General features: G+C 42.4%; 1 protein-coding gene across 3 annotated transcripts in view; it reads left to right on the top strand.

Moving 5' to 3' along the window:
* Positions 1 to 14,678, top strand: part of mlip (muscular LMNA-interacting protein) — an 86,909-nt gene that overhangs the window by 36,595 nt on the left and 35,636 nt on the right. For 2 of the 3 annotated variants that reach the window (XM_052089685.1, XM_052089684.1), the window contains 2 exons: positions 1,973 to 2,017; positions 7,803 to 7,931. In XM_052089685.1, coding sequence (XP_051945645.1) covers positions 1,973 to 2,017; positions 7,803 to 7,931 — 174 coding nt within the window. Of the gene's footprint in view, positions 1 to 463; positions 515 to 1,972; positions 2,018 to 7,802; positions 7,932 to 14,678 lie in introns of all 3 variants that reach the window. The other variant, XM_052089683.1, reaches the window with a different exon arrangement.

Below are 14,678 nucleotides of genomic sequence, written 5' to 3'. Positions count from 1 at the left end.
ATCTTGGTCAATCGAACCAATAATACAACTTTTAGGGCCTGAATTGAATTAAAGGCCATTAATACAGTATATTGTTTTTCATCTGAATAATAATAAAATAAACACACACACACACACACACACACACACACACACACACACACACACACACACACACACACAAAACAATAACATCTTTGTTGTTGTTGTTGTCAGAACTACAATTTCCTGAATATTTAAAAATCTCACAAATGTGATCTGAAGAATTCAGTCATCCACTCTGGCTAACAGTGATGAATCTTAGTCGGGTACCACAGGGCATTTAGCCCCCGCTGTTCATACCCAGCCTGCAACAGCTACATCTAAGAGTCATTTTGATTACATTGGCTTTATGGATTGCTTTGAAATCATTGGCAATTTTTAGGCTGCTGCGATCATATTTCTTGACTCACTCATTCTAACCCTTTTATTATGATCTTTAAAGCCACAGACATCAACACCATCTCCAAAACAAGTGGGACGAGAAACAAAATATGTAAGATTTTGATAATGTTCACTGATCTTTTTTATCTGTTCAGAGACATTTGCACTGAAAAGGCAAATAGGAAAGGATCATGCATGGTGAAATCTCATTGAGAATTAGCTATGGAAATATTCTAAGTAATACATCTTAATGAATTTGCTAACACTCATCATTTATCTTTGGGTAAATGTCTATGTAATAATTTGGACAATAACAATCCCATTATCCAAACTGCTATTTTTGTATGCTACTGTGTTATGCCAATGAATTTGCAGTACAGTAGCCCCACGACGAATTTGGACAATTAATCCACACATACAAATGTATGAATGTCATTAAATTGCAAATGACGGCAGAGCTTTTCTCAAAATTAACTTCACTTTTCAGAGCCATTTTTGCAGAGACTTTTAAACAGCTGGTGTCTATAGGTGATTTTTAATGGATGTATGTAGTCAGTTTCCCTTAAATTCCACTAACGTTTTACTGCCACCAAGTATCACAATATTTTTTGTCTTCATTTTGAACAGGATATTTATTTTTTTATTATTTAAAAAAAGAACAAACTTTTTTGTGAAACATTATGCTGCAAATGTGTACTTTTGTATATATTGTTATCTAATGCAATGACATTTGAAAAATTGTGTCTTAATTCTTTGGGGGTCACTAACACTTTTTATCTACAGTATATACTGTATGTGTGTCTGAGAATTGCACAAAGACAATATTAATTGGGCCTTTATCTGTTGCTAAGATGTTATTTTTTCAAACTAGATGTGACAATAAATGTACAGTGGTTATGATTAAACATTTCACTTTTACTATGTTTTATGATAAGGCTAGATATAAGGTTTCCACTCAGATTGGATCACTAACTAGAGTCCAGTTGCAGGTTTACTGACCTTTAAAAGTCAATTTATAAAAATGGTATTTCAGAACCTTTTTACATTCTTAGAGCTGGACTGAAATGATTTTCTCCCAGATTTTCTCACGCTTGGGCAGTTGTATTCGATTTTCTTGTCATACACAAATAACAGGATTTGAAGAAGCAGCTTCTTCCTCTTATTCTAGTGATTTCGCCAATAGGGAGATTCAAAAGAATTTCACAGACACTTAAAAACATAATTTCGAAAAGATTACAGACCGGACAAAGAGGGGTCCATAGCTGACTGATATGGAATCACTTGAAATAATGGTAAATGTACAGTTGTAATTGAAGTGTTGGAATGAAAGGCTTGATTTATCCTTTCATAATTAAGAGGCTATTATGCAATCACGTCTTTTAAAATTTGCTCATTCGTGTTTTGAGTGGTCTTTTTTGTCCCAGCTTAACAAAGAACCTACAGTACATTATGTTTAATGCAACATAAATAAATAAATAAATATATATATATATATATATATCATTTAATGCATTTCATTACTGATAATTTAATATATATGTCCTGGCTAAGCAACTTTTTTCTCTCCAAGGCAAACTTTCACTGTCAACCCTGTCTACCTACTGAAAAAACCCAGGTAGGTATTAAATTTTATTAAAACAGAAAACATAACCTCTTATACAACTAATGTATGTACATGTACACATAAATACCACTCCTCTTAATAAATTAAATGTTGGGCTTTCATCTTGATTTGCACTGAAAATGGTCATCGGTATCTGCTATATAACGTCCTTAGATATAGAGTGGTGATTTTCTTAAGGAATGTTTCAATTCTGAGCATTATGCAAATATTCGTTCTTGTAGATGAATGTCAGGTAAGTTCTTCTTTGTCTTCTTATTTATTTCTCCCAAAATTACACTGAAAGTTCATACTAGCAAGCTTTTTCATAGTGCTTTCTTTTAGGTCATTTTGTGCGCAATGGTGTCACATCTGTTCATTCTTAGATTTTGCTAGAAGTACTGTATATTGTCACCTTAATGCAGGATTAAGGCAGAGTGAAATAGTATTACTGGTGGAGACAGTGAAGGTATTTTTAGTGTTCACTTCAACTTTTCACTTTTCTCTTGTTTATTCTTTTTTTGTGCTGAAATATTTTGTAAATTTTTCCGATGTATGTTTCAGTTAGAATACTTATTTAGACAGTAGATAGCTAGGTTTAGAACCAGAGCATTAGAATGGGCCAAAGGCAACGTGTGTAATGAAGACTCAGGTTGGTTGGGATCCATCAGTGATTTATTAGGGAAGGCAGTGTAAGTACAGGCGAAGGTAAATGGCAGGCAAACAGGAATGTCACAGGTAGGCAGAATCGTGGTCCGACAGGCAAAGAATCAGGGCAGGCAGCAAATGTCAATAGTCGAGAGGCAGGCGTAAACTCAGTAAAGGCAGGCGGCAAACAGACGTAGAAGGAGTAATCAGGCAAGGGTCAAAACACAGAGAATCAGATATAACAGTGGTAAACGCTCAGTAAGGCAGCCGGAGCAAAACAAGACTTTGCGGTGAATGAACATTCAAACACAGTTTAAGTAGAGTGATAGTAATGAGAGTCAGCTGGAGTGTAATCACACCAGGTATGTAGGTTTATGGGAAATGTAGTTTAGAGTCAATACTTGGGTGAAACCGATCTCCGGTGGCCGGTTGAGGAGGCACCTTCACCGGCGTTTGTGACAGAGCCCCCCCTCCTGGGAGCGGCTCCTGACGCGAGGACGCGACCGACATCGGGGTCTACCTCGAGGTCGAAGGGCCGGTCTTTCCGGGTTGATCCTGTGGAATTCCGAGATGAGGTTAGGATCGAGGATGTCATTGGCTCGGACCCAGGATCTTTCCTCCAGACCGTACCCCTCCCAGTCCACCAGATATTGGATTTGACCTCGGTGACGTCTGGAGTCAAACAACCCTCGTACCAGGAATGCCTCTTCACCGTCCACAATCATGGGAGGGGGACAGGGTTCACTTCCTCCTCCTCAGCCCTCGGACCACCGGCCGGTTTCAGCAACGAGACATGGAAAGTAGGAGAGATGCGGTAATTAGCAGGTAGTTGGAGGCGAAATGACACGGGGTTAATTTTTTTAATAATTTTGAAGGGACCCACATACCTGGGACTGAGTTTCTTGCAGGGCAGGCGGAGGCGGAGGTCCCAATGTCTGGGAGAGCCAGACCCACTGTCCTGGAGCCTAGTTAGGGCAAGGACGACGTTGTCGGTCGGCTTGTACCCTTGATCTGTTTATGGCTCGTTGGAGGTGGACGTGGGCCTGATCCCATACCGCCGCGCTGCGTTGGAGCCAGCTGTTCACCGCAGGGACCTCCGATGGTTCGCCGGACCAGGGGAACAAAGGGGGTTGGTATCCCAAAACGCACTGGAAGGGTGTTAGTTTGGTGGAGGGTTTGAGGATGGAGTTCTGGGCATATTCGGCCCAAGGGAGGAAGCAACTACAGTCAGTTCGGTTGCATTGACAGTACATGCGCAGGAACTCAGTGATCTCCTGGTTGAGTCGTTCTGTTTGACCATTGGATTGCAGATGATAACCTGAAGTGAGGCTGATGTTGACATTTAGTAGACGGAAGAAAGCGGTCCAAACCCTGGAGGTGGTTTAGGGGTCTTTGCCATGTTACAGGTGTGGCATCCGTTCACGAACGTGGTCGTGTCGTTCAATAGAGTTTCCCACCAAAATCAATTCCTAAGCAAGTGTACAGTTGAAGTAATACCAGGGTGTCCAGAGTTCGTGGAGGAATGCACCCAATGAATTACCCTCTCCCTCAGGTTAAGTGGCACAAATGTTCGGTCGGGCGGACATCCGGTTGGGGGTGGATCTGCTGCATGGACATGAGAAATTTCTGACATTATGTCCCACTGGACCGGGGCTACAATCAGAGTGGGTGAGATGATGGTTCGGAGACAGGATTCTGAGGCGAGGGGTCGTGCTGACGAGAGAGCGAGTCTGCCTTGATATTCTTTGAACCAGGAAGATATGAAATGGAGAAGTTGAACCGGGTGAAGAATAAAGCCCATCTGGCCTGTCTGGGGTTGAGTTTTTGGCAGAGCGTAAGTATTCCAGGTTGCGGTGGTCTGTGAGAACAAGGAATGGGTGTCTAGCCCCCTCAAGCCAGTGTCGCCACTCCTCCAGAGCTGCTTTCATGGTCAGTAGTTCGCGGTTGCCCACGTCGTAATTCTGTTCGGCTGATGACAGTTTGCGTGAATAGAAGGCACACGGGAACATTTTTGGAGGGCTACCTTGGCGCTGAGATAGAATGGCGCCAATGCCGGTGTTGGATGCATCGACCTCCACCACAAAGGGAATGTTAGGGTCTGGATTATGTAGGATAGGAGCTGAGGTGAAGCGATCCTTTAATTGGTTGAAAGCTCGAAGCGTCGGCGGACCAGTGAAGCTTGGCGTGCCCCCCCCCCCTTTACCATGGCAGTGAGTGGGGCGGCGACAGTGCTGAAGTTCCTGATAAACCTTCGATAGAAGTTGGAGAACCCAAGAAAGCGTTGGAGTTCCTTCACCGTGGTAGGTTGTGGCCACTTTAGAACGGCGTGCACCTTGCTCTCGTCCATAGCCACCCCCTTCGGACTGATGATGTACCCGAGGAAGGCAACTGAAATTAGATGAAACTCGCATTTCTCTGCCTTGGCATACAGTTGATGTTCAGCAAGTCATTTCAGGACTGCTCTGACCTATGTGACGTGTTCATCTAGTGAGTTCGAGTAGATTAGGATATCATCGATGTACACTATCAGACACTATCAGAAGGTTCAGCATGTCTCTGAAAATGTCGTTAATGAAGGACTGGAACACAGACTGAAACACATTGGACAATCCGAACGGCATCACAAGGTACTCATAGTGCCCACTAGTGGTGGAGAAGGCCGTCTTCCATTCGTCCCCCTTCCGAATGCGGATTAAGTTGTATGCGCAGCGCAGGTCAAGCTTGGTGTAGATCTTCGCTGCTCTCAATTGTTCCAGGGCTGCGGGAACTAGGGGTAAGGGTATCAAAACTTGATTGTGACGTCATTCAGGCCGCGATAGTCAATACAGGGACGGAGTGACCCATCTTTCTTGTCCACAAAGAAGAACCCGGCAGCTGCCGGTGAGGTGGACGGGCGGATAAAACCCTTAGCTAGCTCCTCCTTGATATACAAGTTCATGGCGTGGGACTCGGGTTCTGACAGGGGAAAAATTCTGCCTCGAGGTGGCGAGGAGCCAGCTATAAGTTCGATGGCACAGTCGCTGGAGCGATGGGGCGGTAGTTGCGATGCTTTGGTTTTGCTGAAAGCTTCACTTAAGTCAGCATATTCAGAGGGGATTAATGGGGTTTCGCCAGACTCCTTCAAGATCTTGGTGACTCCTACGGTGGTAGGAATGACAGTTCTCAGACATCTGTTCGCGCAGTCAGTGCCCCATCGCATGATCTGATTATCCTGCCAGGAAATTTGTGGATTGTGGTTTTGTAGCCATGGAAGGCCGAGAATGACCGGGTTGTGAGTGGAGTGAATAATAAAAAAGTAAGTGGTCTCAATGTGCAACACCCCAACCTGTAAAGTAATGTTGGTGGTGGTGTAACGCACTTGGCCGGATCCCAAGGGACGCCCATCTAACGCCGCCACTGCCAAAGGAGGATTACAGGGTATCAGAGGAATTTTGTATTGCTTGATTAGAGCTTCATCAATAAAGTTGCCCGCTGCTCCCGAATCTATCATAGCATTGATGTTAAAACCAGTTGATAGATACGTGAGCCTTACGGGCACTTTGAGAGAGGTAGTGGATAACGTGGAGGAACTGAGCAGACTCACCCCATGACGATGTGCTTGCGAGGGTCGCGTAGGGCAGTTGGCTCTTAAGTGTCCCACTTGACCGCAGTATAGACAGAGATGATTCGAAATCCTGAGAGAGGTGCGTTCAGCCGATTTGCATGGGCTCTGATTCCTCATTGTGTTGATACACCGGACTAGGGGGTTTTGACCAAGGAGCTGGGCGTCTGGAACAAATGAGTTTATCTATACGAATGGCCAGCGTGATGAATTGGTCCAGTGAAATGCCCTCATCGCGACAGGCCAGCTCGGATTGGACCTCCATGTTAAGACCCTGGCGGAAGAGGAGTTTGAGTGTGTCTTCTACCCAGACGGTTTGCGTGGCGAGAGTACGGAAAGACAGCATGGAATCTGCCGCTGTCCGGTTTCCTTGTCGGAGTGTGAGCAATTGTTCACCGGTGCTTTTACCACATTCAGGATGATCGAACACCTCGGATAAACGTTGCATGAAGGCGTCGAATGTAGTTTGGTGTAAACCCTGATTGGTCCAAACAGCGGTAGCCCATTCCAGTGCTCTTCCCGTGAGCAAAGAGCACACAAAGAGGATTTTACTCTCGTCAGAGGGGTAGTACGCTGGTTGTTGGTTTAGGAAGATCGAACATTGCATCACAAACCCTTTACATTTAGAGGGAGAACCATCAAACTTCTCAGGAAAGGCTAGACGAGGGCTGGCGGCTGCACCGTAGTGAGACAGAGCGGTGGCCATCTGGCTGGGTTGAGGCGCCGCGGGCACGGGCTCAGGTGCGGGCTGGTGCAGATCTTGTAGTGACCTCATAGCTTCCTCCATCAGTGAAGTGATTCGGCTGAGCTGGTGTTGATGAGATGCAAGCTGGTTTGCTTGAGCGGAGAGTTCCTCAGTCACCCGTGAGAAGATCACTGGATCGGTAAGTGGCGAAGTCTTCTGTAATAAAGACTCAGGTTGGTTGGGATCCATCAGCGATTTATTAGAGAAGGCAGTGTAAGTACAGGCGAAGGTAAATGGCAGGCAAACAGGAATGTCACAGGTAGGCAGAATCATAAAGAATCAGGGCAGGCAGCAAATATCAATAGTCGAGAGGCAGGCGTAAACTCAGTAAAGGCAGGCGGCAAACAGACGTAGAATGAGTAATTAGGCAAGGGTCAAAACACAGAGAATCAGATATAACAGTGGTAAACGCTCAGAAATGCAGCCGGAGCAAAACAAGACTTTGCGGTGAATGAACATTCAAACACATCTCAGAGTGATAGTAATGAGAGTCAGCTGTAGTGTAATCACGGCAGGTATGTGGGTTTATGGGAAATGTAGTTTAGAGTCAATACTCGGGTGAAACCGAACTCCGGTGGCCGGTTGAGGAGGCGCCTTCACCGGCGTTCGTGACAACATGACTAAACACTAGATGATCATGTAATTTCATGTCATTTAAATTACCATTTAATTATTTTTTTTTATGTTTAATTGATATCCATTGATAAAGCTTTGTGCATCAGAATTTGTTGTATGTATCAGACATATGGATTAGATTGTCCTCATTATGAGTGTTGTTGTTTTTTTCTTTTCTCTTTTTTCTGCAGACAAAGCCTGGCATTATTAGACCAGTACATATAACATCAAGATTAACAGATGATAAAGACGATGAAGAATTCCACCCAAATCCTTTTAAGAGCTACAAAGGGAACACTTCCAGTCGTTACCAATACAAGGTAAGTTTATCTGAATCTCTCCAAATTTTGTGAGAATCGACTACAAGGTGGAGTTCCATTCCCCGTCTGTCGCTCACTTCGACGTTGTGTCGAAGAAGCGACACTAGGGGTCTCTCTTGAGAGCATCTCTGATTTTTGAGAAAAGGCCAATGAGAAATTGGCAGACAGAATTTGCATGTCTCTCCCCCAGATATACGGGTAAAAATGGAGGGAAATGCGTCTGTTTCATTCAGAATTTTCTTCGGAGCTGATTGGTTGTGTATGCAGCGAGTCACAATCTGTTTCCTCCCATCTCTGAGCAATTGCTGTTGGATCTACGGCGCATATCAGCGACTGTTCTTCCCGGGCTGAAGACCCACAGAGGTGCGCAGTTAGGTCAGTTCTTTCATTCCTGCAGGAGAGGTTGGAGGGAGGCTGTCCCCCTCCACCTTGAAGGTGTATGTACACAGTAGACGGCAAGTTTTGGGTAAGCACAACTTAATTATCAGGTTCCTAAGAGGCGCCCGGAGTTTAAATTCCTCCCGGCCAACCCTGTTCCCCTCCTGGGATCTCTCAGTGGTCCTCTCGGGCCTTCAGAGAGCCCCCTTCGAGCCACTAGAATTCTGATTACGCTCGCCTCCATCAAACGGGTCGGAGACCTGCAAGCGTTCTCTTTCAGCGACACCTGACTGGAGTTTGGTCCGGCAGACACTCACGTGATCCTAAGACCATGACCAGGCTATGTGCCCAAGGTTCCTACTACTCCCTTCAGGGACCAGGTAGTGAACCTGTAAGCACTGCCCCAGGAGGAGGCAGGCCCAACCCCATTGCTGCTGTGTCCAGTACGTGCTTTGCGTATCTACTTGGACCGCACGCAGAGCTTTAGACGTTCTGAGCAGCTCTTTGTCTGCTGTGCACACCCAGGCTGTGCCCCCCCCCTTCCGAGCACGCTCAACAAGAAATGTTGCATCCTCATAGGCACTGGCCAGGGGCACCTCCCTAGCAGACATATGAGGAGCAGCGTGTTAGGCAACACCCAATACCTTTGCAAGATACAATCTCAGAGTTGAGTCGGTTTCGTCCCGTGTTTTCTCAGGTCCGAGCCAGTAGAACTCGGTACACACTGACAAACTGACCGGGTGGACCGCTTGCACCTAGTGCCCTTTCCCTCTGCTGAGTTAATACCTTGCGCTTTTACCCCAGGAGATCCCACGAACTCAGCTCCCTGGATGACTCCTCCCTAGCCCTCTGGTCCACGAATTCAGTGGAGGAATTCGCCGACCAAGACCAATGCGGGTACTCAATTTACCCTGTACTGGAATAGGTGCTCCACAGGACAGGCTCCCACATGAACTTTTTCCCCCTGTGTGTATTTTCAGCGGTACAGTCCCCTTGCGAGCGGACCCGCATCTCCCTTGGGCAGTCCTCACGGACCCCTGGTTGCCGTGTTTGTAGCAACTCCTCCCTCCTAATGAGGTAGGATCTACCACCGCGCCATTCTCCACATGTGACCTAATAGCCTAATAGTATTTCACCACTCTTTACCTCCCCCAGTCTGGGCAGTTGTGGTCTCAGCAGGTGTGGTCTTTCCACAGGAAAACTGGGAAAGATCGCCTTCCGCGATGCATATGATAGTGTTAAGATGGCTCCAGCCACTTTAACTCTATGCGAGAAACATAGAGAGAGAAAAAGCTGGTCGCTTTGGCACGTAAAATACCTGCCCGCTCCTGTGTCAGCAGTACAAGTACATGGCTCAGTGCATGGCGTGATTTCAATTGGACATCTAGTGTCACTGATGGAGGGAACGAGACGTTGTGTCCTCCCGGCCACGTCGCTGAACCGAGCTACTGTTGCGGCCGAACCTCATTGTCGGCTCCTCATAAAAATCCTGAATGAAACAGATGCATTTCCCTCCCTTTATAACCGTGCGGGACATGAAAATTCTGTCTGACAATTTCTCATTGGCCTTTTCTCATAGATCAGAGATGCTCTCAAGAGAGACCCCTAGTGTCGCTTCTTCAACACAACGTCTCATTCCTTCCATCAGGGAACGGAGGTTACATCCGTAACCTAGACATTTTTGAAAGAAAACTTTTCTACCACTAAAATTTTTATTTTATTACCTACTATACAATAATATACCTACTGATTTAATCTTGTCCTAGGTTGTTTGTCTGATTTGCATGACATTTGATATGCATCATTTTGAGATAGACCTAAAAAAAGTTTTTAAAATACACTTTTGGCCCATAATCTCTAATTGGGTGTATCTTGTGATTGCAATATCCAAACATAACAAAACTTTGTACACATGGACAACAGAGCATTCTGAGATCAAATCCCAAATATCATCCAATTCCGATGCTAGTTGAAATTTACTTTCACCTATTTTTAATCAACTTAAAAATCATCCTTGTGCAACAGTGATCAAAGGAGTTAAAATATGACACCAAAACAACTGTATGCACATTGCACAGAATCCATAGGATCTATTCTGTCACATCTGGCCATTATGGGTATGTTCTTGAAACATGTGCTTGGACTAGGGAAGGGCATTTTCAAGATATTTTGCAGTCAAGTACTCTAACACACAAAACATTTGTCTTTTGGGGGAGGAAAAATGAATACAAATAAATGAGCTATATGCATTTAAAATTGTTTTTTAAAAATAACAGCAACAATATTTATTCTCACCCAGAGCTTACTAATGGTATGAGGGTAACACACATATATAATGTCAACTCTTGAGTCTACATAAAAGCACATTTTTATAATTTCACATGTTATTATTTAGAAGAAAAAAAAAAGTGGTGAAAAAGCGCTTTTTATAAAATGCGCTCTGCTGGTGTTCAGAGATTTAACACACATACAGGCATTTTCTTTCCACCAATAAAGCTGATATCCGTCCATTGGTTTGCATGACTCAATAAGAACTGAATATAAAGAGTAGAATTCAATAATAATCAAAATATTACAAGTATTGCATTAATACTTCGTAAAGTTATTCGTAATATAACTTGACTTTGCTTTAGAAGCACAGACCCCACGATTTCTTCCTCTCTCATCCAACAACTAGACGACACACTTCCACATCCACATCCACAAAAGTGATTTCCCTGTGGAGACACAGCATGTCCTGCTGGGTTAAAACCGTTCCCTGCAGAAGCAGAAGTGAATGCATCACTAGAACTACAGGTCATGTGCAATTCCTCTGTCAAAACCTCTCGAAAGACAATAAGATGTGATAACATGTATAGACCCAACATATCACTATAGAAAAAGTGTAGTTCCCCATATCAGGATCTCTCTATAGTCTAAACCTGTAAGATAAGATCACACTGATACACTTGAAAAATCTCTATAGAACTCTCTAGAACTCTCTAGAATATTATTCACAGAGGACATTTAAACTCTTGTTTGCTGTCATTTTGCATTGTACATCCAAACAGCATTTTAATAGCCTCCAGTGTCTAGCTGTTTGTAACAGCGTGTGTGGCCGTCAAACCCCACTTATGCCGTGGACTTTCCCTTGGAAACTTCCCTGACTGTCACAAAGCCTCATGAGGATGCCAGATCCCCTTTCATTTGGACACCATTCCACTTGGAAACTTTATTCCACATTTTATGTTTATTATTATTTTCAATAAATATATATATTGTTTTATGTACATTGTTTGGAATAATGTACAGATTTGGCTCTTTATGGAAAGAAATTGGTACTTTTATTCACCAAAGTGGCATTCAACTGAACACAATGTATAGTCTGGACATTAATAACGTGAAAAATGACTATTACAATTTGAAAAAGAAATTCTGAACTACTTAAAAGAGTTCTCATCCAAAAATCCCCACGTGCAGCAAGACAGCTTTGCAGATCCTTGACGTTCAGTTTGTCCAGATACTCAGGTGACATTTCACCCCGCACTTCATGTAGCACTTGCCATAGATGTGACTGTCTTGGTGGGCACTTCTCACACACCTTACAGTCTAGCTGATCCCACAATTTACACTTTTTTCCAATTATCTGTTGTCCAATATCTGTGTTTCTTTGCCCACTCTAAAAAATAATTTTTGTTTTGGTTTGTTTCAAAAGTTTGTTTTGCAATTCTTCCCATAAGGCTGCACCCCTGAGTCTTCTCTTTACTGTTGTACATGAAACTGGTGTTAAGCGGGTAGAATTCAATGAAGCTGTCAGCTGAGGACATGTGAGGCATCTATTTCTCAAACTATATACTCTTATCGTTTTGTTTATTTGTACATCTGGCCTTCCACATCTCCTTGTTAGAGACAGTTGTCCTTTGTCTTTAAAGACTGTAGTGCACACCTTTGTATGAAATCTTCAGGTTTTTTTTGGCAATTTCAAGCATTGTACAGCCTTAACTCTTCAAACCAATGATTAACTGACGAGTTTCTAGAGAAAGCAGTTTCTTTTTTGCCATTTTTTACGTAATATTGACCTGAAGACTATTACATACTGTGGCAACTCAAAAAACAAACACAAAGACAACGTTAAGCTTCATTTAACAAATCATATAGCTTTCAGCTGTGTTTGATATAATGGCAAGTGATTTTCTAGTACCAAATTAGCAATTTAGCATGAATACTCAAGGATAAAGTGTTAGAGTGATGGCTTCTGGAAATGGGGCCTGTCTATATCTGGTCAAAAATACTTTTTTTATTTTGTTTTTAAATAGTGATGGTGCTGTTTTTTTACATCAGTTATGTCCTGACTATTCTTTGTGGTCAGTTGAATGCCACTTTGGTGAATTAAAGTACCAATTGCCTTTTCATATTTTGTTATGTTGCAGCCTTTTGCTAAAATGCTTTAAATTATTTATTTTTTTCACATCAATCTACTCTCCATACCCCATAATGACAAAGCAAAAAACGTATTATATATAACTTTGCAAATGTATTAAAAATAAAAAATTTAAATATCAAATTGACAAGTATTCAGACCCTTTGCTATGACACTTGAAATTAAGTGTCTCATTTCTCTGGATCATCTTTGAAATGTTTCTACACTTTGACTGGACATGATTTGGAAAGGAACACACCTGTCTTATAAGTCAAGTCAAGTCAATTTTATTTGTATAGCGCCTTTCACAACACACATCGTTTCAAAGCAGCTTTACAGAATATCAGCATTAACAGACGATAAAACTGTAATGTCTATAAAGTCGATTAATCATCATTGTGTAATTTCGATAAAATACGATTTTTAATAGTGTTTAAAAATAATTAAATGATAATTGTATTAATAACCCCAGTGAGCAAGCTGTAGGCGACTGTGGCAAGGAACACAAAACTCCATAAGATGTTGATTAATGGAGAAAAATAACCTTGGGAGAAACCAGACTCACTGTGGGTGCCAGTTCCCCTCTGGCTAACATTTTGAATGTAATGTAAATATTAATTATGTATAGTTAAAATCATGGTTTAAAATGATTAAACTAAGTGTTAAGGGTCAGTGATTAAACATCGATTGTGTTTGAACTGTAAGATTAATGACCAAAGTCTTTGAAGTCCATCTTGATTAATTGCAGAAGTTCACATAGATGCAATTGTCCTTGTTAATTGGCTGATGAAGGCTTTTGTTGGCAATAGTTAGTCTATGCATTCCATTTCAAGATCGTAGTCCATCTATAGACCGAGGTGATGCAGGTTGGAGTTGGCATCATTTCATCCTCTGAAGTCCGTCATAATAGATTGAAGTGATGTTTGGCTGGCACCGGCTGCATTTAGTCATCATCATTCTGCGACATGTAGCAGTGGAGTCCAACATGAAGCAGGAATGGTGCTGGATCCAGCCGGTTCTGGTGACCTCAGGATAGGAGTCCCGAGGTTGAGACAGGGAAACAAATAAAAAGATGTAAGCGTAGATGCCATTTAATTTATTGCAGAGTAAGAGATCATGCTCAATGTTTCTGGTTTCTGGTTCCGGCAGACCCAACTAAAGCAGCCTAATTGTGGGTTGGAGGATAAATTAGGTGTATGCCTGGCTAAATAGATGAGTCTTTAGTCTAGACTTAAACTGAGAGAGTGTGTCTGCATCTCGAACAGTGTTTGGGAGACTATTCCATAGTTTAGGAGCCAAATATGAAAAGGATCTTCCTCCTTTAGTGGATTTTGATATTCTAGGAAATATTAATAGGCCAGAATTTTGCGATCTTAATGAACGTGTTGGAATATAGCGTGGTAGAAGATCACTTAAGTACTGCGGAGCTAGACCATTCAAAGCTTTGTACGTAGTTAACAGAATTTTAAAATCAATACGGAATTTAACAGGTAGCCAATGTAACGATGATAAAATGGGGCTAATATGATCATATTTCTTGGTTCTCGTCAGCACTCTGGCTGCTGCATTTTGAACCAATTGAAGTTTATTTATTGATCTTGCTTGACATCCTCCCAGTAATGCATTACAATAATCTAGTCTTGAGGTCATGAACGCATGAATTAGTTTTTCGGCATCAGCAACCGAGAGCATATGCCTTAATTTAGCAATATTTCTTAGGTGGAAGAATGCTGTTCTACAAACATTTGTATTTTGATTTTCAAAGGACAGATTGGTATCAAATATAACACCTAAGTTCTTCACTGTTGAAGATGATGTAACAGTACATCCATCTAGAGACAAATTATATTTTAGTGGCTTATTTTTAGAGTTTTTTGGTCCAATAATTAGAACCTCTGTTTTGTCAGAATTGAGTAGAAGGAAATTTCTGGCCATCCAATCTTTTATTTCATTAATACACTCTGCTAATT

Source organism: Xyrauchen texanus, chromosome 24 (genome assembly GCF_025860055.1).
Source record: "Xyrauchen texanus isolate HMW12.3.18 chromosome 24, RBS_HiC_50CHRs, whole genome shotgun sequence".
Taxonomy (NCBI): domain Eukaryota; kingdom Metazoa; phylum Chordata; class Actinopteri; order Cypriniformes; family Catostomidae; genus Xyrauchen; species Xyrauchen texanus.
The sequence above is the reverse complement of the archived record's forward strand: the minus strand, read 5'-3'. Positions and strand labels throughout refer to the sequence as shown.